At 51.4% G+C, this 25589-nt stretch overlaps 1 protein-coding gene across 2 annotated transcripts in view; it reads left to right on the top strand.

Annotated features, from left to right (window-relative positions):
* Positions 1–25589, top strand: part of Cdh23 (cadherin-related 23) — a 382621-nt gene that overhangs the window by 75968 nt on the left and 281064 nt on the right. For both annotated transcript variants that reach the window (XM_087596750.1, NM_053644.2), the window contains 3 exon segments: positions 20015–20157; positions 20747–20794; positions 20926–21018. In XM_087596750.1, coding sequence (XP_087452876.1) covers positions 20015–20157; positions 20747–20794; positions 20926–21018 — 284 coding nt within the window.

The following is a 25589-nucleotide window of genomic DNA, read 5'->3' as shown; positions in this document are numbered from 1 at the left end:
GGGTTTGGGGGTGGGCCCCCTTTCCCAAAGGCTTGTACACTGTCTAATCAATACAGAGTATCAGAGTGGGGGGGTGGCTGCTGGGCAGGGTCTGGCCTGGGGACACTATTGATCACAGCTGGGTATCCCATTCTTGAGATGTCCTGACTCCATGGTAGCGCCATGTTTAACAGGAGCTGCCGTTTTGGTATCTCATGCTGAGGTTCTTGAATCAAATTGGCACCCAAGAAGCCTCAACTAAGCCTGATTCATCTTCCCAGAAGATAAGTGTTATTTAATAATGAGAGAGAACACTATTTTAAAGTCACTATTAACTACACTGTGGAATATAATACGGAATTTACATAGCTTTTCAAAGCAACCCTGAACTCACACTAAAGGCCAGGGCCACACCCATCCATCCACTATAAGCTGCTCAGTGAAAACATCTTGAGTGAATGAATGAATGAATGAATGAATGAATGAATGAAATGGATAGAATATTATATTCAAGGTTTAAAAAAAAAAACTTTGTGTTGATTCTTTGTGAATTTCACATCATGCACCCCAATCCCATTCATCTCCCCATCCCTTTATATCGGCCCTCTGCCCTTGCAACCTCCCCCCTAAAATAAAATAAAAAATAAAGACCCAGCAACCCTCCAAACCACAGCAGTCCATCTGGTCCTGGAATCTACAGTGTGTCAGTGTGTCCCGCCGTGCACCCTTTGGCCCACGCTTCTTTGCTTGCAGATTCATTGCAGTGAGTCATTGGTCTGGTTCGAGACCTCTGGCTTCTGCTACTCTATCAACCCTGGATCCTCGCCAGGACTCCTCTTAGGTACCCAGTTGTTGCCCTGTGTTGTGGAGATCCTGTAGCTCTGGTTCTGCAGGGCTGGAGGCCCCTTCACGAACCCCACGCTCCAGCAGTTGTTGGGATAAGCAACTCAAAGCCCTGGATCTGGGCCTGGATGGTAGTGAGTTGGTCAGCCACCAGCTCTCCCACACCCACACCACCAGGGTGAGCTCTCCGGCACTGCTCCCTGTAGCTCACCCAGTGCTGAGGCCAACAAGAAGTAGGGCCAGCTCCTCCCCACCCTCCTTCTCATGCTGCCCTGCAGGAGGCGGGGGCAGCTCTCCTTCCTGTCATAGGCATCGAGGGATAAGGGGTGGGGAAGGCGTCTCTCCCTTGCCCCTTATCACAAGGCAGATGAGGGGTGGAACTAGCTGTCCAGACTACCAGGGCCAGCTCTACTGTGGCACCCAGGTAACGTAGGGGCCAACTCTTCTGAGTGCTGCAGCCAGTGAGGAGCTGGGCTAGCTCTGCAATATCAACATGGGTCCAGATGGCAGCCGGAACTAGGGACATCTACCATGGCCTTTGGTGGTAATGTCAGTCATTGGACATACACGCAGATCCCTGCTGTTACAAGACCATGAACCCAGACATGGCCCTCAGAGGCAGCACAGGCTGGGATTTTATATCCTCAGGGCTATGCATACAGGCTTTTCCTTTCTGCCCTCCCGTCTCCAGATTCGTCTCTCTTCAGAATGCTCAAAGTGTTCCACCTCTCTTTCTCTCCTATCTCTCCACCATGGACTTATACATCATAGTGGCTCCCGCTGTGAGCAAGCCATGTGCCTGGCTGGCCTCTGGGTGTCTTCTACTCACCCATGCCATGAAGGGTCTGCTTTGGGGTCTGCTTCTTTGGACCTTTGTCAACAGAGGTACATACCCCCTCTTCAAGAGATGTTTAGTCAGGAAACACTAGGTTAGCAGGTTGTGTGGTGGTGACCTGGTGCTTCTGAGAGTCCTGAGGAGAGGGAAGTGGAAGAGACTGTGTATAGCAGGGAGGGCTTCCTGGTGGAGGGGCCTGGAGTTCAGAGAGACGGGATGGACATAGGGGTGAGTGTAGTGGTTTCACAGCACTGGCCAGGGAGCCTCCACACATGAGTATTCGTGAAGCTGAAGGACAGAGGCTCAGGGGCAGGCAATGCGCTTTCCAGTGGTCTCCCTGATGCTAAATGTTTCCTCGGGCAGTGCGTGTCAGCCTTCGGCAGAACGGGGCATGTGCCACAGTGTCTTCACTGTGTGCCTGGAAACAGGCTCGGGACACAGTGTCCACCCTGCAGTCATCGGGGATACAGGTTGAGAGTAACAGGTTCTGTCCACTCCAGCTGTGACCCGTGGACCACATCTTAGAACAGACTGTCTAGAAAGATGCTCTGAAGTGAGGATCAAGAAGTTTGGGGGATACCAGAGCAAGGGGACAAGGCTGAGCACAGGTAGGAATGGAGCCACAAGGTGGCTGCAACAAAGGTGTCAGCTGATCCTCTGAGGATCAAGTCAAAACCGGGGTCAGATCTTCTGTCCTTCCAACCACTCATTGGGTGTAGACTGTCCCTGGTGAGGAGGAGCACATTTGACTGAGAACTGTGATGTGCGCCCTCCCTGTAAGCAGAATTAGCCCTCTGGACCTAGGACAGCGTCCCCCTACCTAGGATGGTCCTCCCTCTTTAACTGTCGCAGCTCTAGGTCAAGTTCATAGCCATAGCTTACATCTCTGTAGCTCATAGCTTTGTCTCATTGCCGTCAGTGCTAGAGTCAAGAAAAGGCCAGTAGACCACCACGCCACTCACAGAAGCACACTGCATATAAATATGTACACGCTTGCATGTATGTAGACACGCACAGCTTCATGTTTGCTTACCTATGAATAACACAAACATGTCTCCAGAAAGATACGCATGGAAACCACATGTAGCAGTTCCTTGAAAATAAGACCTAAGGAAGCATCCGGCTAGAGACCAATGTCCGACCGAGGAAGCAGTGCTACCCAGGCCTTGCTTAGTGAACCAGGGCATTTCCTGTGGCTATTTATAGAAATGTGGGTACAGCACCCCTTATTGAGCAAGTTTACTGCTGGCTACTCCAGTGAAGGAGAGCCCCTATCCCAGCACCCCCAAACAATTTTAAGTCACTTGTACATCCTTGGGGAGGAGAGGGGCCTCCCGCACACTTGCCTTGAGGTTGTTAGTGAGCCTGGTCTGTGAGGATCTCTTGCAGGTTAACTGTGGGTGTGCCCATTCCAAAATGCAACAGTCATATGGGGACCTGGAAGACCCCATGGTTCCGCAGTAACATGGTTTTCCTTAGTCTCTGGTGTGCTTGCTCTGTCTCCAACGGCCCGATGGCAGGCATGCAAAAGGTGGGCTCTGCCGCCTTGGCTACTTGACTGTCCATCTTGACTGGTCCCAGTGATATTGAGAGAGGGGGAAGAGAGGGATGGAGGGAAGGAGGGGAGAGGGAGGGAGGGGTAAGACTCAGTTTGGCTGTCCAGCCTCTTTCCCCAGTGATATTGAGAGGGGGAAAGAGAGGGACAGAGGGAAGGAAGGGAGGGGGTGAGAGGGAAGGGAGAAAGGGAGGGAGGGAGGAAGGGAGGGAGGGAGGGGTAAGCCTCAGCTTGGCTGTCCAGCCTCTTTCCCCTGTCCTTTCTCCTCCTTTGCTTCCAAATGCACTAAACACACATATGTGCCACCCAGAGGCCTTGTGCAATATGTCCTCCCAGGCTGGGCGGGCTCAGTAAATGATCTGTCCTCTCTAGGTGTCTTCTGTCTCATAGTATTTGGCCTGGACATTTATGGTGGTTTGATTGGGAAAAACTGCCCTCCGTCGTTGCATAGGCATAAACTCTTGGCCGCCAGTTGGTGGCGCTGTTTTGGAAGGGTTAGGAGCTGGACCCCCGCTGGAGAAACTGGTCTCTAGGAACAGGCCTTGAAGCTCTGTAGCCTGGCTCTGCTTTGTGTTCATGTTGTTTCCTGACTGTGACCAGCTGCCTCATGCTCCCGCCTCCATGTCTTGTCCCCTAATGGACTATGTCCCTTCCTAAACAGCTCCTCCCTCAGGTAGGTTTGTGTCAGGTATTGGGTAGCAGGACAAGGAACATAGCTAACATAACCTTCCCCGTTCTTCCTATCAATACATCGATCCCTAGGAAGTGTCTTCCCTGGCTTTGAGCTTTTGGGTTGATTCAGGTGCTTCCAATGCAGCGGCAGCCCATTTGAGAGCCGGGAGTCCCACCACTTTATGTGTATGAGTGCAATACCCCCCGCCCCCCCATGTATGCCTGTATACCATGTACATGCAATACCGCAAGAGTCCAGAAGGGGGTGCTAGATCCCCTGGAACTGGAGTTACAATGAGGGGGCCAGGAACTGAACCAGGGTCTTCTTCAGCAAGAGCGGCAAGTACTCTTAACCGCTGAGCCATCTCTCCAGCCTCTCCTCTTCGGTCCTTTGGTGTCATCTCCCTGTCTGCGTTTTCTGTCTGACACCCACACAGGCCACACACAGGATGCCGCATTCATGTTAATCGAGGAATGAATGACCAAGCAGGGAGAGAATGGCGGGCAGTAAATGGAAGTTCATCATATCACAGGGCCCAGAGAAGCCGAGCGACTTCCAGCACTGTCTGATCTACAGCTCGGGAGCCAAGGTTACATGCTACAGGCTCCTTAGGGATAACCATATCTGGAAAAGCAGAATAATATTAATAATCAACATTTATTGGCTGCTGTGTTTGATCCCCTTCAGTGCTTCATGCACGATCCTCACATGTCCGTTACCATTACAGACGAGGAGAATGAAGGCCAAAGAAGCAAGGTGACCGGCTCACAGTCACCCCTCCCTTCTCAGTGGTTTGTGTTGCTACAGTAGAATGCCTGAGACTGGGTTATTTATAAAGCACGGAAGCTTATTCTCACAGTTCAGGAAGATGAAGAGTCCACGATGGAGGATCTACCTCTAGCTGGGTTCTTTCCCTGCATCCTAATACGGAAGAAGGTTTCCTGTCAGGACCCGTGTCCGGGAGTGTCACGTGGGATCCATGTTCAAGGATATCCCATGATATCCTGGAGGGTGTTCAAGTGTCTAATACGTCCTACACACATCGAACAGGCAGGGAAGATTACTTTCTCAAGAACCTACTCTTATGGGGGGGCGGGGATGTCACTGTGGGCGTTAACTGCCCTACGCTGCCCGCCGTGAAGGACAGAGATCTCCGAGGCAGCCTCTCGAGGCAGCCACAGGCTTTAGGAGATGAATGTAGAAGGAAGACACTCCAAGAGTGGGAACAGATCAGGCCCAGGGCCCCTGGGTTAGAACGAACCCTAGTGTGGAACTATGGTTTCCGAGCAATGAGGCACTAGGGTGAGAGCGTGAGGGCATTGAACCCAAGCTGAAGGCCACCTAAAGTCCTGTGTTCAGTGACAAAGAGTCCTCAGCTGCTCATGTCACTGCCTCTGTCTCCTGCACACCCACATCCAGTTTCCATGGTGTGGGGCCTTGGAGCTCCCAGCTCTGCACGGTGTTGGAAGGATAGAGTTGAACTCCAATTCTGGAAGGGGTCTGAAAATTGTCCTCAGCCTAAAGGGTGTGTGTGTGTGTGTGTGTGTGTGTGTGTGTGTTTGTGTGTGTTTGTGTGTGTGTGTGTTTGTGTGTGTGTGATTTTTTTTCTTGGTTTGTTTGGTTTTTTGAGACATGGTTTCTCTGTTTCTCTGTGTAGCCCTAACTGTCCTAGACCTCACTTTGTAAACCAAGTTGGCCTTGAACTCACAGAGATCCGCCTGCCTCTGCCTCCCAAGTACTGGAATCAAAGGCATGCTCCACCATGCCTGGCTGTGTCCTCAGCCTAAAAATGAAGCATATATCATTCAAGAATGGCCAGTAAGCTGGACACCAGGCATCTCAGGTTCTAAGAAGGCGGGTTCCTGCTCTCTCCTCTCAGCCTTCCCAGTATCCCATGAGGCTACTCCTTGGGCTGTGTCCAGGGTTGGGGATGGGGTCAGGGGCTGGAGAGAGGTGGAGATCTGGAATGGCTTTTAGAATTACAGAACTACAGTTCTGCTGTCCTATCATCTTGTGGTTACTTGACAATCCATCACTACATCCATGTATTCATTCATTCTTTGATGGGTAATGGGTGGGGGGGGGCACTGACCATGGCTGGTCTGTGCTAAGCATTGCTTAAATCTCTGAGGATATAGCAGAGAACGTGGGTCACCGTGGCTGCCCTTGGGATGCTGGAAGACATGAGGGAGGCACAGGCTCTTCAGAGTCTGCCATGTTGACCAAGAAGTCTCTTTGGGGTAAAGTCCTTGCTATGCAAATATGAACCTAAATTTGAATTCCTGACCCCCACACTGGGCATGGTAGCGAAAGACAGGAAAATGTTGCTTTTTAGCGAGACAGGCTAGCTGCAAGGACAGGCTTAGGACTCAGTGACTGTGTCTCAAAAACAGAGAGAAGTGATGGAGACAACACCCTAAGTCAACCTCTGACCTCTACATGTGCCTGCCCGGGCAAGCTCTCCCTTCATACATGCACACATGGGCTCAGCCAAACATACACATCAGAGGACCCCTCTCAGACATCGGAGCACTATGTCTGTCACTCTGGCATTTTCTGTGGTAGCTTTAGGCAGGGACAAGGCTGGAGATGTGGTGCACCTTGTGTGGGCTGACTGCTTGGTGTGGAGATCTGGAGGCTGGGGGAGACCTGGACTTGACGGCCAGGAATGTAATTTCTAGGTCTTGGACTATAAGCACAGGCGCAGAGTGAGTGTGATTCTGGTCCTAGATACTCCGGATATGGCATGAGTACAGCAGCAGCACCAACCTGCCCCACCTGCCACCTAGTTAGTGGGCCCGGGTTCCTAAGTCATGAAACAGGGAGTGGTGACCGGGCAGGGATACCTTGAGAAGGGTCACTGAGTCTCCACTCACTGTCCTTTCACAGCAGAGATTCTGATGTATTCCTGTGGTAAGAAAAGAGGCACATTTCTTTCTTTACTCGTCTGTTGACCTCCTTATCAACCCACCTACCCTACTTTTATCTACCCATACACCTACCCATCCATCCATCCATCTACCCATTCACCTACCCATCCATCCATCCATCCATCTACCCATTCACCTACCCATCCATCCATCCATCCATCCATCCATCCATCCATCCATCCACCCATTCACCTACCCATCCATCTGCCTACCCATTCACCTAACCATCCACCTGTGTACCTATTCATCTTCCCATCACTCACATACTAATTTACCCATTCCCATCCATCTATTCATCTACTCATTTATACATCTATCTGTCTGTCCATCCATCCATCCATTCGTCCATCCATCCATTCATCAATGATTCCATTCACCTGCCCTTTCGTCACCCATTCATGTGCCCAGCTACTCTTTCGCCCATATATCTACCCATTCACTCATTCATCCACCCCTCCATCAATCCTTCGACTCATTTGTCCAACCACTCCCTGGTCTAAGTCAGCTGGACCCCAGATCAATCCATTCTCAGGAAAGATATGCCTGAAGTCACAGTAGCCAGCTGTGCAGCATTCTAGACCAATGTTTTCTCAGGTCATCTTTCTTAGAGCACTGGTGTCATTTGAGATGACCTTAAAAGAAAGGATTTCTTGTCCACATAAACCTTGGGAAAGCGGTATCTTCCCCCACCTTCATGTTGGATATTAGTTAATAAAGGGAATAATGGCCCTGAGAGACCCTGCAGGGAAGAATCCTGTTTAGATTCTCTTTCATTTAATCCCTTAGAATGTTTATGTATTGGGGAATGGGGACAGCACACAAGGCTGTGGTGCTTGGGTGGAGGTCAGGGGACAGCCCTTGGGAGTTGGTTCTCTCCTTCTGCTATGGGGATCCTGGGATTCAAACTCAGGCTCTCAGGTTTGGCAGCAAGCCTGCTTGAGCCATCTCAACGCCCCGGGTTATTTTTCTAACGCAATGTTCTCTACATCTTTTTGACCAAGGAACATTTTTTTTTTAACATGGAGTACCCGTGAGCCTCCCAGGGAATTAATGATTCGTGAAATACACTTTAGGAAGCATTCCTTTAAGCACGAAATCTTTTTTTAATTATAATGACTTGCATGGAATATTCATAAGATCTATTATATATGTACCTGCCTTCTCTCGTCGGAGTGACTCATCCTTCAGCCCTTGCTGGGCACATCGGTGAACAGATCACCCTGAGTAGCATCCTCTAGCAAGGCTCTGTCCCTGACAGGAGCTAGGAAAAGGACAGGAATGGGCGAGTTCCTGCTTCTCAGAGAACCGTTTGGCCTTTCCCTCTTTTGGAGAACAGAGCACAGACGTGATTGCTTCCTCTCCTGTCTGTGTTCCTCTTGGAGTAAGTCGGAATTTAAAACACCTAAGAACCAACTTCAGTGTGGAGACTCAAACAGTCTCTGAGTAGGGACCTGACCAGATCTCGCCTTTGCACTAACTTGGAATGTCATATGAGTATTTATTTAGGTATAGGACTTTGAGCTATTCAACAGCCTTTGAGGATTATTTCCTACATGCATGCATTTTATTTATCTGTTTATTTATTGATCAATTGAGCAATTGATTGATTGATTGTGGTGTCAGGAATCGAATCTAGAGCCTTGCACATTCTCAGCTCGTGCCCTTCAACTACTTATGCTCTGAGCCCTCTGTTTTTGTCAAGGCTCACTATATAGTTCAGGTTAGCCTTGAACTCACAACCCCGAGGTCCTGGGGCTACAGGCCTCTATTCACAGTCAGCTTTATTGTCCTGCTTTAATCGATGTTTTAGATCATTGCACACTAGTCATTGGGACTGGCCCTGGGTAAGGACATAGTCTTTAAGATCAGCTTGGCCTACGTTTGAATCCTGACTCTCCCTCTCCCTAGCTGTGTGATCTCGGACAAGCTGCTAAATCTGTTTCTTTCTCTGAGCGTGGAAATGTGTTCTCATGTTTGGGGTAGGAACTAGACGAGGTTGTTTGTGCATAGTACTTAACAGAGGGCTCGGCATATGGTGCTTGGTAAATAGTGGCAGAGTCAGGACTAGGGTGAGGTGAGTCAGTCCTAGGGCATGTCAACCTTTTATGCCATGCCAAATGCTTGCACTCACAGGGACAGTACCCGGGAGAGGGTACCACCTTACCTCCTCTGTCTTGGGGGCCTACGCTTCTGCATGGTCTCCGCCATCACCTGGGAATGCTCATTCATAACTTTAGCTGCTTGTTGAGTCTGAGTATCCCAAAGGCCTACTCAGCTTTCTACCTGTAAATCCTCACCAGGGCAGGAAACGAACTGAACAAGGCCCAGGCACAGGCAGATGAAGGATGTGCCAGGGCCAGAGCAGGGAACCGAGAAAGACCCAAGGTAGTCACACAACCACACCTTACATGAGCAAAGACTGCTATGGAGCCCCAAGCCCTCCATCAGAGCCTCCGAGTCAGGGTGAGGCCACCTCCAACTGCCCTAAACCTTCCTTCTCTTGCCTGTCAAAACTTTTAAAAACACAAACAGCGGCGAGAGCGGCATTTGCATAAATCTCATTAGAAAAAAAATGCAAGTTTCATAAATCTTGTGATAAATTAGTGCAAGATCATTCTCAACGTGATGTATTAATTTTAGGGCAGAATGAATGGTTCTGTGATCATCGTGGGTAATTGCGAGTCTCCTCTGAAACGAGGTGATTTCTGGGGGGCCCCTCAGGCTCCCCAGAAGGGGAGGAGCTGGGGGAGGTGTCTCACCCTGCATCTGGAGGCCCACATCTTCAGTCAGAGCTGAAGAGCAGAGGTCCAGGAAGCCACACCTTAAGGTATATATTTCTGAGAACCAAATTGCCTTCAAGAAGGATTTGAAACAACTGAGTCTTGGGCCCATTAAAGCCATAGCCCAGAATCATGGTCCAGGACCAACAGCCTTAGTACAGCTTGGGAGTTTGTTAGAGCTTGAGCCAGGAACTCTGCAGAGACCATGAGTCTGATCTATAGGCAGTCTAGTGAGCTTGCTCTGCTTCCAAAAGCCTTTGTGTTAACCTGAGGGATCCACCCAAGGGGTTAATGCCTTACACTACCCCACTTCCTGGCGAGTGGGGCTTAGCTTGCCTCACTTGCAAATACTACCCCAAAATGAAATCAGGTCAAGACTTGATGTGTTAACACAAAGTGATTTGGAAAAGTCTGGACACCATAAAGATCACAGATCACACACACACACACACACACACACACACACACACGCACCCATACCCAGACACATAATATACAAGTATTTATTTTGCCATGCCTGCAGATTGGCCCGGGTGCCCCACTATGGCTGGGGACCCAGCCACAACATTAATGTGGAAGGACCGAGGAGGTTGGCCTCTCTGTGGACCAAGTGAAAATTCTGTTAAAGGCCATGGCTTTAACAAGCCTCCCCAGTGGGAGCTTCCGAAGACCCTGACCCTCCAGCACCCAGTCCTCACCCCAGACCATGACTCCACCATTAGAGCTGTGGGACACACGCAGGCATAGTGTGACTCCCAGTGGTTTTGAAATGGCTGTGTGTTTGGATTCAGTTGTTGGCTGGGAACTGGCCTTCACTATAGACTCAGGTTTGCCCCATTGCTTGGAGGGTGGGGCTCCAGAAGCTACCCAGCCCTGAATGCCCTCTCCGGTGGTCACAGTTAAGGGTGTCCATGAGGGGTGCATGGGTGCAGCCTTGTTCCCAAGCCTGGGGACTGTGAGTGGTGTCTCTGTCCTGACCTCCTGGTAACAGGGCATCAGCAGGGTAGCTTCTGAACAGGAAGGAACCAGCTTGAATCTGCCACCGTGTTTAGACTGTCTTCGCCAGCCTTTAACGGCCCGCAGTGCTGTTTATTTTAATGATAATGTCAAGTTCAATTTGCCGTCATTTTTCCACATTTCCTTTTGTAAAGTTAATTGAACAGTTCAATGAATTGAAAAGTTTCAGGAGTAGGGGAAAAAATAGCCCACTCTTACCATTGTCATTAAATCTGGTAACTACTGCTTGGCTCTCTGGCCTTAAGAAAGGACTCCATCTGCCCCCGACCCCCCATCCCTCGCACACACCCCAAGGGCCTCGGAGCTGCAAGGATGTGAGAAGGTCAGACAGAATGTTCTAGAATGCCTTACTTACTCATACTCTACCTGCTGTTTCTGAACAGGAAACAGAAAGAGTGCTCAGTCTCTCCGTTCCCTGAGTATGGCCACCAAATGATACATCTTTGAAATCTCGAGGGGCACCCATGTGGCCTATTTCCCAGTGTCAAGCACCCCGCATGGACATTGTGTGAGGTGTGACCAACAGAGCCTTAATAGGATAGATACATCAACTAGCTGTAACCATAATGTGGTGTAGCAGAAAGCTGAGAGAAGGGGGGGAGGGAGGGGGAAGGAGGAAGAAGAGGGAGAGGAAGAAGAGGAGGAGGGAGAGAGGAAGAGGAGGAGGAGTAGGAGGAGGGGGAGGGGGGGAGGAGGGGGAGGAAGAGGAGGAGTAGTAGGAGGGGGAAGAAGAGGAGGAAGAGAAGGAGGGTGAGAGGGGGAGGAAGAGGAGGAGGAAGAGGAGGAAGGGGAGGAAGAAGAGGAAGAGGAGGAGGAGGAGAGGAGAGCGCACACACCTGGGGACCAAATCGGGTGTATCAGGCTTGTCTCTTAGCTGCCCAGCCATGATTTCTTTGTGAGTTTGTGGGGTCCATCAAGAACCGGAATGTGAAGCAGGGGTCAAGCTCCCCGACTGGAGTCAGATGTTTGAATCAAAGCTTCTTTCTTGGTAAGGTCTGAGGCAGCCCACCTTGCCCTCCTCCTCTGGACATCCTAGTGCTGTGGCAGAGAATCTCAACTCCAAGCACGGCTTCTGTCCTCCCCAAGGACGTCAGTAACTTGGCCACTGACTCCAGGTTGCTCTGGTGTTGGTGATGGAGGAGCTGGTGAGAGAGGTTAGCACCTTTTCCGAAGTCACACAGCAAGTGGTGGCTGTGTAGGAACTGGGCATCTAGATGCATTCTATCCCCTGCTGATTCTTAAAACAGAATCACACACAAAGAATACACACAAAATATCTACTGGGCCTTCTGTTTCTTTTTCGAGACAGGGTTTCTCAGTGTAGCCTTGGCTGTCTTGGAATTTACTCTTTGTAGACAAGGCTGGCCTTGAACTCATGGAGATCTGCCTGCCTCTGCCTCCCCAGTGCTGGGATTCAAGGCATGTGTCACCACCATCCTGGCTATCTACTGGGCCTTTTGTCCCTGAAGATGGTCACTTTGCCTCTCTGAGCCTTGGTTTTCTTACTCATGTAGCAGGTGTGACCCGTCTATGTAGGGCTCTGGAAATAAGTAAAAAGTAAGTAAAATAAGTTTAAAAAAATAAAAAGAGAGAGTTCCAAAGTGGAGACTCTTGGTCTCGCTCAGTGCTTGATCTTCCCTTAGGCCACGAGTGAGTCAATCCTTCCCTGGTGTGGGCAGTTTCAGGAAAGCAGCTTTTGGGAATGGAGGTGACCTGAGGGCTCTAGGCTCATGGCTGGTCTCTCTACCCAAGGTGAGGATTTCTGCTGGTGAATGCAGGGTAGGCCATGGAGAAGAACCCAGGAGGCCTTAGGCTGCAGGAGGGAGGTGTGGCCTCAGATGATGGCCCTCTAGCGTCCCAGGTGGTCAGAGATGGAATTTAGAATAAAGTAAGGACCAAGAGGTCAAACCAAGTTCAGAATTCAGAGGTTAGCAGAGAGAGAGAGAGAGAGAGAGAGAGAGAGAGAGAGCGCCTGACTATGGTGGTAGAGGGAGAGAAAGCTAAGACAAAAGAGAGGAAGGTGCCTCACAGGCTGTCTGATTCCAGACAAATGGGACAAGCTACAAGGCTGGCTGCCTCTGAGGGGTGTCCTGACCCAGGAGAGGAGCAGGTAGCAGCTGTGGCTCTAGCAGGGACCAAAGCCAGGCAGGGAGCAGGCTGGGTTCCTATCTGTGGGGGTGGGAGTGGGAGCGGGGGACAAAGCAGCTCTGTTGGTCACTAGTGACACAACGGTGGCACAGATGTCACCAATATACATGGCACACATGTGCACGCCTGGCCCTGGAGTTGCAGCTGCGTAGCCTCAGCTGAGCATCATTCAGATAAACTTCCCAGCTTGTTGCTCCCTATGTGAGGTTGGGGCAGGGGGTTCTGTGGCTTCTCCTTCCACCATGATTGCTCGCCGTTTCTGAGGTGACTTCTGTACTCCTAGCCCGACTCTGTCCTTTCTAACTGCCCTGAGCTTGGTAGGGGCAGACTGCTGTATCCTTGGATTGGGAGAGGCAATGGGTAACAGTTGATGTAAAGTCACCTTATGTCACAAATAGCAAGAGATTGGCTTTCACGTCTTTAAGGGTGATGATAGCAACTACGTGGACCCCAGTGCTGGGAACATTTCTGCATTCACTTTCGAAGACAATGATAGATTACTAATGTCTGCATGGGAAAAGGCTGGGTCCTCTGACCTCCAGAGGCACAGTCGTTGATGGAGGTGGAGGATCTTGGGGGACAGCTTGGGGGTGTGTGTAGAGGCTGTGTAGGATCTCAGAGGCATGTAGCAGGATTCGCGTGTGCCACAGCGTGCTCAAGAAGGCTGGCAGCAGCTTGGCGTTCTGACCCCCATGCAGTGGAAATGTGACTGGCTAGGGGAAATTGGAGAAAGGGTTGTGCCTGACTTGGCAAGAGCAATGGGCACAATGAGTTTGGATGCCAGGGGGTGGGGGTGGGGGAATCACAGATAGGCTTTGGGGCACTGCTCCTTTAAGGCAGAACGAGCTCTGTGCTCTGTATATTCCACAGCCCCTGCCCCAACTTGGGGAACTAGCATGGATCACAGCCTTCTCCTCAGATACAAACTCAAAGGCTTACAGCTTGACTTTCGTTTCTGCCCCTCCCTTCACCAGACAGGCAGAGGCCCACAGCCCTTCCTCTTCCAGAGCATAACAACTATAAGAGTAATAACAGTCATCTGGGCCAGCAGCAGGGACCCAGCGGGGACTCAGGAAGCTGTGATTGTCTGCCCCTTGCCTGGAAGGCAGATGTGACTGGCTGCAGAGGGACCGAGCCACCGTAGAGGACCTGTCCCCAGCTCTGTGCTTCCCAGAGACCTTAGCTGCCTGGTCAGGGAATCCCTACTTCTAAGATGGGGCAGGACAGTTGGTTGACAGGAGAGACTGGACAGCCCTTAGGAAAGGCCAGTGTGCTGGAGCCCGGCCTCCCAGCTGTGCGGACTCCAGTTCTGACATTCCAAGTCAAGTGCCACTGATTTGGACTTTATTAGGTGTGATTAGCCTTGCGCTCTCCTGCCCATTAGTGTAGTAATTAAGATCTAACTGGCCACATTCTTTTCTCATCGTGGCTCCAAGGTCCGCTGGGGGACGATTTCTCTCCTCCTCCTTCCTGGGCTCGGCAGGACTCGAGATTTTATTGAGTGACTTTGGAATCTATCAGGATAAGGGAATGGGACAGGCAGGCTGCTGCTCCCTCAGAGCTGACAGGAATGTGCTGCAGACTGGGGCCAACAAGGCAGGCGAACACACCGCTGGCTTCAGAGACGAGGAACAGTGAGGACAGAGAGACCAGACATCCTTTGGGGTGGCTATACTGACTGACCAAGTATTTGAGGAAGGCTCTGAGGAGGTTAACTACTGCTGAGAGATGAACATTGAGCCTGGACACTGGGGTGACTTCGGGCAGCAGTGTACTCTCCCAGCATAGCTATGAACTTGGCTCAGTCAAGAACAGCTAAAGACAGTGGGGCCAGAGAGCCAACTCTCTGGATCTGTCATGTTGGAGATCATTATAGCCCCCGGGGTGGTCTGACTTATTTATTTAATTTTAAAAGCTTGTGAAGTGGGGAGATCGTTCAGTAGTTCATGCACTTGCTGCATGGGGACCTGAATTTGATCCCCAGAAATACATGTCCGGAAGTCATGGTGGTCTTCTTGCAATTTCTAGCCTCGGCTAGAAAGGAGACTGGCTCCTCAGTAAAGTGAGACCAGTCCTATATCCGAGAGCTCCGGGTTTGATTGGGATCCCTGCTTCGGTAGATAGTGTGGAAGAGGAAGGCTTCCAACATATACTACGTATGTGTGCCCATGCCCACATGTGTCCTCACACATGCAGATATGCATAAACACACACGTGAAAATAAAAAAGGGAAGAATTTAGAGTGTGCACATCTTGGAATTTATCCCTTTACTCGATGTGAGGCTGCGGTTCCGTAGACTGTGCTGTTTCCAGAACACGCCTTGACTTGAAGCTCACCACTCTGTGCCTGTAACACATGTGCCCTACTCTATCCTTCCCAGCCTCTGAACATCGGCATTCTATTTCATGGGGAACTTGGGAGAAGTAGGACTGTGCATTATTTATTTGTCACCATGTGGCTGGCTTATTTCACTTAGCACAGAATCTCTAGGTTCATCCACGCTGTAGCAAGCAAACATCAGCGTCCCCCTTCCTCCCCAGAACTCAATGATCCATTGGCTGCCTAGGCTGTGTTTTGCTTATCCATCCATCCGTGGCTCCTTAGGCTGTTTCACCTCTTGACCATTATGGAAACTGTTATGGATGTGGGTTTTCGGTGGACTACGTACCTCAGTCTTCTTTCCCACCCTGAGGTTAGACAGGGCTCCAGCTTGGCTCATCACAGAGTTGAGCTGGCTGGCTCAGTAGGATGACCCTTCCCAGCAAGGGTGGGAGGACAAACGCAGAAATGCCTCTGGCTGTACTGATTGAGCCAAGAGGCCTGAGTCTGAGCCATTAAATCATGCCAGACTTGGAGCGGTCCCTCTCTGCATCTAAAGCGGGAGCCATAAACCAGGCTGACTTACCGGCAAGCACTCAGGGCTCGGTTGTTTATAGCCAGTGTCTGCTCGGATTGGTAGATTCCTATGCTGCGCCCATTGTTAAATATTTGAATATGGGTCTGCCATAAACCACTCCTGGGCTTCTACACATGACTGCACACCAGTCTCCTGAAGAGCGGGTGGGAACACACTCTAGGAGTTTGTGTCCTAAGTGCCTCGCCAGTCAGCTGGGCCAGCCGGGTCCGGCAGTAGCAGGCACCCATCACAGCTCAGATGCACAGTATTTGTGGTCTTCTCAGAAACAGACCTTATGATGAATTGGTTGAGGCTGGAGTTCTTGTTTGTGGTAAGGTGTCCAATGATTGACAGGTGCTGGGGTTTCTAATGATGGCATCAACAGGGTCAGGGAGATGTGTACAGCACCGTAGCCAGGTGGTGGACTAGGAGGAGATCCCAGGAACCTGAGGAGAGGCATGAGAATATGAGGCAGGGGCAGATGGAATTCCTGCTGCCGTGATAGATTACTACAGACTGGCTAACATATAAAGGAGAGAGGTTCATAGCTTGCAGTTCTGGAGGCTGGAAGTCGAGGAGCTTGCCGCCCATATGTGGTGAGGGTCTTCACCCCGCATCATATCATGGTGTCACGTGGTGAGAGAGACAGAGCGCTAGCTCAGGGCTATCAACTTCTTGGGAAGCTTTCACAAGGGCCTCACCCCATTTGGTTTCTGATTGCTTCCTGAAGTCCTCACCCCCAAATGCCAGCAATTGGGAGTTAGGGGTAGCTTCTAACACACAAGCTTTAGAGGGCACACCGAAACCACAGCATTCGTGTTTGTCACCATCCACAGCCAGTCACTGAGTCCCAATACCAGGGGCATCAGTTCCCTGGCCCTTCTGGCCTGTATGTGGCATGGGCTCTCTTTGAGTCTGAGCATTGAAGGGTAGGCTGGTGGACATGGCACCGAGGGAGACACAGCACTGACTGCAGCTGCTGTGGACGTCTCCCTTCACGCCATCATCAGGACCCCCGGGACATGTGAATCACTGAATACCCTACCATAAATAAGAACCATCTTCATCCACTGCCGGTGGGAACAGAAAGTGGTGCGGGCATCGTACAAAGCCATTGGACGATACGTTAAACAAAGAGTGGCTCTATAGCCCAGCAGATCTACTCCTGAGCATACGAGAGAGAAACTGAAATGAGAAATCAAACAGCGTCTTATACATGGGTGTGCCTATCCGCAGCAGCCACAGCCCAGAGTGGGAAATAACTCAAAGCTCTGTTGACGGAGGAGCGTATGAATGGGCTGTGTTAGAGGCACACAAGAGAAGATTAGTCAGCCATCAAAAGGAGCAGAGCTCTAACACGGGCCCCCACATGGACCAGTGATGCTAACTGAAAGCCACGCACAGGGCCTCAGGCTGTTGTGGTTCTGTGGATATGAGGATCCAGAGTAGGCAGGTTTCAGAGATCGAAGTGCACGCTCAGATGCTAGGGACTGAGAAGTGACTTGGTAACAGGTACATTTTCCCTCAGGGGCAATGAAAGATGGCTGCTCACCGTGATTGCGCGGGAAGGTACCAGGTTGTACCCTTTGAATAGTGAAGGTGCTTAATTGTATGAGATGGTTATTTTGCTTGTGTGTGTGTGTGCATGCAAGTGCATGTGCGTGTGCGTGTGTGTAAATGAGAGAGGGTTTCCTGTAGCCCAGACTGACTTCAGCTCCATTATGTAACCAAGGATGACCTTGAACTCCCAATCTTCCTCTCCCCACCTCCCCGTGGGGTTACAGACATGCACTACCACACTCGGTTTGCGGCACACTGGGGATCGAACCCCAGGCCTTGTGTATGCTAGAAAAGCAAGTCCTCCATCAACTCATCTGTATCCCTAGCCCACCAGGTTTTTTTTTCTTCTTCTTTAAATCGAAGCAAGTATTCTGCATCCAAGATCCTGTCACCTTCAGGTGGGGATCAATGGCTGTGTGGAACCTGTGTACCCCGGGGTCTCACGGCCAGGATAATGATCCTATAAAGGATGATCCTGGCGTCTGGGCTACAGCCAAGTCCAGGATAGACCAGATTTCTGTGGGGACGGTACCAGCAGCAGGGTGGCTTGCCTGCTTTCCAGAGGAGCCAGCTCTGGCCACTTCTGCAGAGCAGCCAAGAGCACTGGGCGGGGGAGGAGGTGCCCAGCTGGAAAACTGTGGGGTGTCTTGTCTTAAATATAATATTAAATCAGCACCTTTAATTAGTACGCTTAGAAAGGCCACTAGCAATTACCTGGGACACCAAGAAGGCGTGATCTGGAAGGAGCCTGGGAGGAAGCCACAAAAGACCATTTTGAACAGCACATAATTGAGGAGAAAATGGATAAAAGTCCAGGAAATTACAGGGTGGGTGACAGCAGCTGATGGCCCCATCCCTATCCTGCCCGGCGTCCCTCTCCCTGGGAGGACCCAAGTGTCAGGCCTGGGAAAGCCATTTGGGATATCAGGTTCAGTCACACGACCTTGGCTGCAGGGCTGATGTGGCCTTCCCACAATCCTCTTGGCCAGCCAGGGCTTATCCTCACAGTATAAAGATCTTCAGCCTGCAGCCCTCAGACAGCAGGCCTCACCTGCCAGGCCTGTCCTGACCCAGGCAGAGGGGCTCCAGTGAGGATAAGCTCACGTATTCCCCTGTCCTGGACATAAAAGGGCATTGAGCTTGTCATGTAGGCATTCAGAGCAAAGATGGGGTCACATGCCAACACTGTCCAACTGTATATTTGCTTCCTGTGTCTGGCTTCTCTCTATGTAAGATGTGGACGTTGGGCTCCAAGCTATTCTGACCTTGTCCACGCTCTTACAATGCCTCTCTCATAGCCTCCATCACCACAAATGCTGTCTGCCTCTGCTGATTGACACGCGACAGGCTATGTTCCTTCCCCGAACCTCAATATCCTCATCTGTAAAATGGGTAGAATAATGACTGCCAGATAGAGCTGTGGGAGGATTGAATGTGTAAACTCAAGTGAATGGGCAAAACAGACAGACAGACGAACAAAACTTCCCATTTTGGGATCCTGGTTTGGGGCCTGTTAGGGACTGTCGCTTACCGTGGAAGAATTGATCTCAAGTTGACTGTGGAGGCCAGCTCTGCCATCTATTAACCACGAGGATGCGGGAAATTATGACATCACTTGCTAGTGCCTTAACAACTCCGAGGCAGAGAGAATGGAGTGTGGAGCTCCTTGCTTGCTTCTTCTCAGACCTCACAAGAGCTGTCACTGTCAGCTTAGAACTGTCCCAGGATCAGCCTCCTGACAGAAGCTCCTGAGCCACGGCCTTGCAGCCCCTCCTTCCTTCACACTGTCCTTTGGGACTGTTAGTTAAATATGAAAGTCAGTATGTGGGGGAAGAGATGGCGCCTGTCCCATTTCACAGGTTCAGCCAAGCCCTTAAAGGAAATGGCGTGGCTCAAGCCAAGGCTCTGGGCTGCTGCTGTTCATCTTCCCTTCAGAGACCTCCACGCTGCACACCTGCGGACTTAAGGGCCTCCTACGGCCAGGTGCCTTTGAGGACTTGGCACTTAGGCTACAATTGCCTTCATCCTAGGCAGATGGGGCAGTAGGCTTATCTTCTTGGAAAGCCACTAGGGAGCCAGGGAGCCCCAGGACAAGATATTCCGTGCCAAGCCTTCTGAGCTGGGCTGTGTGCCACCATCCTGGTGCCTGGGATGGCCTGTGTCCAGAGCACCGAATCCTGAAGAAAATGACCCCTACCTCTTGGTCCTCTTCTTGAGGACAGGAACCAGACCCTGTCAGGACGAGTCTCAGAGAGGTATATCTTCTTAGCCTGTATGCACAGATGAAGGTTGGAATATTTTACAAGAAACTATGAATTAGACAAGGTGTTTCTCTTTGCAGAAGATGGAAACCCAATTCAGAAGAAGTAGGCACCACAGAGCAAGGAAGGGTGTGGCACCTGTAGTTGGGACACCCAGAGGCCTGAGCTGGTGGCCATGCGCCTCCATCCCAGTGAGAGTCCCCTCTCCAGCTCCATAATCTCTGATAGCTTCTTTGGCAGCCTCGTCCTCAGGGCATGCTATTCTTGTGGGTGCCAAGATGGCCCAGTCAGCAACCCAATGGAATGAGAGTGTAAGTTCCAGAGTTAGCTTTGGTTGGTTAACAGGTGGTCCAGGACAGAAGTGGGGAGGCCAGTTGAGCCCAAACTTAGGTTTGGGGAGGATCCTTGTCCTCTGGAAGATCTGGAAGATTGTGAGGTGGCCATGACCTGAAGGCTGCCCCATCATTTGAGCAAGATGGGAAGAAATGAGACTGACCCCCTGTGTTTTCTTTTCCTCTCCTGTTCAACCACTCCAGGTTCTTCTGTGACCCAGTTGCTGGCCCGAGACATGGACAATGACCCCTTGGTGTTCGGCGTGTCTGGGGAGGAGGCCTCCCGCTTCTTTGCCGTGGAGCCTGACACGGGTGTGGTGTGGCTCCGGCAGCCACTGGACAGAGAGGTACGGCATGTGACCCCTGAATCTCAGCTCTTTTCTGGAGGGGCAGACAATGGAAGAGGGTGACTCCCCATCTTTTGGGAGGAACCCTCTTCCAAGATCCCATTGTACTTCTGCATGTGTCTCAGTGGTAGGTCTCTTCCAGGGCTGTGTTAGACCTGGGGCTGGAGTGGGTCAGATGGGAGCGTTCTGAGCCAGGAGTAGCATTGGGTAGGCAGGAAGGAAGTAGCCATGAGGTCTTCTCTCGTGTGGGGTGTAGTAGTCTAACTCTACCCCTGCAGAGTCTTCTAGAGCAACAGGCATGGTAGTCTTTAGCAAATGGAGGCAAAGGTTTGACCACATCCCCAGGCCTAGTCCTCTCCTACATCTCAGGATACAGCCACAGAAGTGTTCAGTGGTTTGCTCTGCATCCCGCAGACGCACGGAGGCACCTGTTTTCCCAAGTGCTGAGGGATAGTACTGGCTTCTTAGGGGTACCTTTGGACAGCAGACCCACATGAGGTCCGGCGCAGTGCTTGAGGCCGTGTAGCCACACCCAGCGTCAGGACTCAGGGCCTCTCTAATTCTGTTCTCTCCCTCCCTCTCCTTTTAGACTAAGTCTGAGTTCACAGTGGAGTTCTCCGTCAGTGACCACCAAGGGGTGAGTGTCCCTTGAGGCCCTGTTGCCCTAGAACTGCTGGCTGCTCCTGGACTTCTCAGGTCTCTGGGCTGCGTGGGTGGGGCGAGGCCAGAGGGGAGAGACAGCGTTGAGCCCTGTACCTTTCTCCCCAGGTGATCACAAGGAAGGTGAATATCCAAGTTGGAGACGTGAACGACAATGCACCCACATTCCACAACCAGCCCTACAGCGTGCGCATCCCTGAAGTAAGCACCTTGCAGGTCATGTGTGGGGTGGTGGGTGATGGTTCCTGGGACCGTGACTGTTTTCCACTCTGGCTGGGTGACATGTATGGCCGTCTCTGAGTACAAGCAGATGCAACTGTCTCCTGTTCATACTCTAGCTCCCATTCTATGTGGGGCCACTGAGAGCCACCCATCCTGTGGTTGAAAGAATGCCTGTGGGCCAGCGGATAGAGCCTCGGGCCTGAGAGAGGGCCTAGGCCCCTCCCCGCAGAGCTCACCCCCATCTGGAGTTAGTAATAGAACGGGATCCGTGAGACGCATGTTACGTCCTCTCTCCAGTCTGCGTGAGTCTTAGACAGGGCATAGGCACAGGTCTTACTACAGATCTGTTTGCCTTGGCCAGAATCCGGTCCCCACAGGACTGGGGAATTTGCAGGTCCCTAGCTGTGTGGTCTGGCCTGCCGGTGCTCTCTCAAGCTTCTGTTCTGTGTACTCTGAATATGTTTGCATGAGTGCATGCGTGTAAAATCAAGCCATCGCTGGTAATTGAGAAGTACAAATTATTGTATTACAAACGGTTCGTTAATAAGCTGGCTCCCGATGGCACCAGGGCTCTCTTCGCTTGCTGTCCCTCATCACAGTGGCTGCTGGCAGTCTTAGGAGCTGGAGGTTAGCTATGAGAAGACCTTGGCTGAGACTGATAAAGAGCTCCATACTGGGTGTCCCTCGATCCTGCCCCCAGGGCTGAAACTGGGGTGGCAGCACTATAAAGGCTGGGGTGAGACAAATGAAGATCCTCGGAAAGGGTAGGCTGGCATCGGACACTGTGTCGTCTGTCACTGTATAGGGAACAAGAAAAGGCAAGAATTCCCCAAGGCTTAAGTGGAAGAGGGACTTGCCCAAGGTCACACAGCTCTAACATTGACCCTAACTCCCAGGGTAACAAAGAAGATTACCCTAAGGATGAAGGGGTCTTGTCTCACATCCCAGAGGTCCTGGCTGCCATCATTCAGTGGTGAGCAAGGGTCCTACACTTGTGCCAGTTGGGGAATGGGAGGACAACCGTACGGCTAGGACTGCCCAGTGGCCTGCGCCCTTTCCTCACCTGGGACAGGATGGCAGGAGAGAGAGAGTGCCCGCATTCCTCGGCATGGAAGGGCATGGTACCCCGCCACGCCTGGGGACAGCAGCTTGGCTTCTGGCTCTAGCTCACTTGGAAGTGTCCCTAATTCAATTAAGGGGCTCTGCGTGCCAGTCTGCACTCTGAGCCTGGACTCAGAAGCCAAGGGCATGGCTCGGAGTTAATGAGCCTTGTGCCCATTGCTCAGCTGCTGTCCTGGCAGGCCCGGCTGTCCTCCGTCCTCCCTGGAGAGGGAATGGCAGGCAACAGCAGGGCGGGAGGACAAGCAGTCCTGTCCCTTTCTCCTGGCCTGTGGGCTGGAGGCCAGTTCTTTCCTCTCTCCTCCTGCAGAGATGCGGCCTGCCGGAACCCCCATCCTGAGGTCCTCCTAGTTTCTTGGCTTCCCTTGTACGTTTAATTAGCGAGGATTGTCCACTGTCTGCCCTGGCTTGGTTCTGTGTGGCTCTCCTCCTCAGGAGGCCTGAGAAGGAGGCCACAGAAGCAGAAACTGTAAGAGCTTAAGGCAAATGGCCCCAGGACAGTCCCCTGCCCATGCATTGTCTTTAACCCCTCTGGGCCTAGTCTTCCTCATCTCCTAAGAAAGAACTGAGGAAGACTGCTCCAGAGGGCACACAGTGCCGGAGAAAGGCCTGTACGGTGTATTTGGTCACTCTGTCCTGATATTTGATGCTGGCTTTGGGGCTACTCAGCTAGATAGTATCAGCTAGATGAAGGCCCAGCCATCTTGGCATGGCCCAGCCTGGGCCTGGTGTGGTCACCTGAGCTGGAACTGAGCTACTTGGCTCAAGCCCCAGCCGGGGAACCAGCACAGGACCTGTTGGCCCCTGGCCTGGAATAGAGGCTAGAGTTCTGTGTTTTCATTAACTTGTGTATCCCCTGGGCATACCATGGTCCTCTGGAGAGGCAAATTCAATGGCAGTGGCCTAGGAATGGGAGTAGGGGGAGACTGTAGATGTGGTGGGGTGGAGGGAATGGCAGGCACACCACAGACCCCACTGGGAACAGAACCTGGCAGCTGCCAGAGGGACTGGGAGTTCCCAAGGCTTCCTGGAGGAGGTGGCTTCCAGTAGACCTGATAGCAGTAGGACAAAGGACAGTCGAGATGAGGGACCTAGCCTCTGACCATGCAAACAGCCTGGGTAAGACTTTATATCTGCTGTAGCCTTTCTGCTGGTGTGTGTGTGTGTGTGTGTGTGTGTGTGTGTGTGTGTGTGTGTGTACACGTGTAGGGGTGAATGCAGCTGCTCAACTAGGGATTGACCAGGATGCGTCCTGTCAGGAATCTAAGGGTGGAGCCTAGCAGGGCATGCTCTTTATGTGCCAAGATTTTCTTATGCTTGAGGGCAGTGGAAACATTCCTAGACTGCATCCATCCATCCATTCAACTCCTCTGTGAGCATTTAAGACGCTATACCAAGTCCTTTACCTTCCTAACCCCAATACCCCTAGCTGGACCCTGATGATAACTGATCTCTATGGTCAGAACAGCATGGCTGTGGTGCTAACTCCCTTGCCACCAATGAGCTCCCCGTGCATGGAGGCATACAGGCAGAAGCAGCGAGACCATGCACCTCCAGACATCTAGTATGGTGTATTAGAAATGGGGTGAACCACAGGGTCTTCCAGTGCCCCAGCAGAATGTCCTTGGAGACTGATCAGAGGTATCATACCAGCCCCTATGATTCGGACTCAGTAGACCAACAAGAGCCGGCCTAGGGATGCCATTTTGTATATGGGTCCTACAGCCATACTGAGGTGAGTTCTGTCCAGCCTTTAAAATTTTTCTTTTGGACAGGGTCTTGTGAAGTCACCTAAGCTGGCCTCAAATACGCTATAGACCTGCGACACCATCCCAGGGAGGCTAGAAATTCACTAGGCTGTGACAATGAGCCCAGATAGGGTTAGAGAACTTCACAGTGACCACAAGCGTTGCTGAAAGTTGCTGAGAGTATCCGAGGAGGAAGAAAAATTTGGTCCATTCATGATGCCCATGGAGACCTCAGTCCCTGAGGTCAGGAATAGTGGGGTGGGAGGTCCTTAAGCCAAGGCCCAGTCCTCCAGCTCTGTATCTGGTACCTCTGAGGGCCCAGCCTCTCCGCCAGGAGAAAGCAGACAGGTGTGTGTTTGCTTTTGTTTGCGCTGTCTTCCTTCCTGCCTACTCTCCACCCCTTGCTAAGCGGCTCTCTTTGTAATTATCCATTTTATCAGGGCGAAAGGCCCTGCAATTCAGTTGTCGAAGCTCTAACGAGGGAGCTCAGATGCTTTCAAGTCTGTAAAGAAAAGGGAAATCCAGCTAGAATTGGCAACTTAATTCACCAAGCCAGCCTCGACAGACCTCATTAAGCCCCCGTGTATTCATTTCAGCCTAATGGCTGTCACGCTGACTGCTGTTTGATTTGCTGTAATAGACTTTTATGGCCTGCCAATTTGCTCAGACGTGTTTGCCTGTGTCTGTGCCCAGCCGTACTGCGCCACTACCTCGGTGAGGGGCCCGGCCTGCCTTACTGACCTTCAGCGCCACCCAGCCCACCGCTCTCTGGAGGCCAGTTCTCAGTTCTGCAGGGTGCTGAGGGAGGTGACCCTGATGCTGGGGTATTTTGGGCAGGAGGGTAGGTGTGAGGTTAGAAGTCTTGAAGGACCGGTGGCTTCTGGGACAAGCAATTGAGAGTCCCCTGGAGTCTCAGGGACACGGTGTCCTTGATGTTTGAGTAGTAGAAGCTCCTCAGCTGGGCAGCTCCGGCTCTTATCCATCTGGCTTCACATCCCTTCCACCTCACTCGGGCGCGTCCTCTCAGTACCTCTAGTCTGCCTGCCTGTCTTTCTTTATTCTCATAAACCTTTCTAACCCATTAAAGTCCAACTCAACCGAGCCGTCAAAGCCCAGGTGGGATCTGCGCAGCCTGATCTCCGCTGTGCCTTTCCCCACCATGAATACAATAAACATTTTTGAACAGCTACTGAGCAGGACCCAGGACTCTTAGATGACGCGGACGTGCAGCGGAGGAAAGTGGATTCCCCGACTTTCCACTTATGCTGCTTGATGAGTGACTTACTCTCTGTATTCGTAACTCTTTCTCATCCCTTCCTGCACTCCCTATGCCTCATCTGTCTGTCTGTCTGTCTGTCTGTCTGTCTGTCTGTCTGGTTAAAAAGACTTTGCACATTAGGCAAGTACTCTAACACTGAACCACACAGCCAGCCCCATTTCAGGTTTTATTTTGTAACAGTCTCACCATGATCCTCCTTCCCCAGCTCCAGAATGACTGGAATTACAGGCCTGAGCCACCAGGCCCAGCTCGGACCTCTGTCATCTTCTCTAGAAGATAAATGGTGAAATTTGTCACCGATAAAATCACTGGGTCCATGCTAATGTAGGTAGGAGAAGTTTTTAACCTAAATGGTGCTGAGTGGTCTGAGGGCTTTGTCCTGAGGGAGGGCAACTTTATAAAGA

The sequence above is a fragment of the Rattus norvegicus genome, chromosome 20, assembly GCF_021556685.1.
Source record: "Rattus norvegicus strain SHRSP/BbbUtx chromosome 20, alternate assembly SHRSP_T2T, whole genome shotgun sequence".
Lineage (NCBI taxonomy): Eukaryota > Metazoa > Chordata > Mammalia > Rodentia > Muridae > Rattus > Rattus norvegicus.
This window is presented reverse-complemented; position numbering and strand designations above follow the sequence as displayed.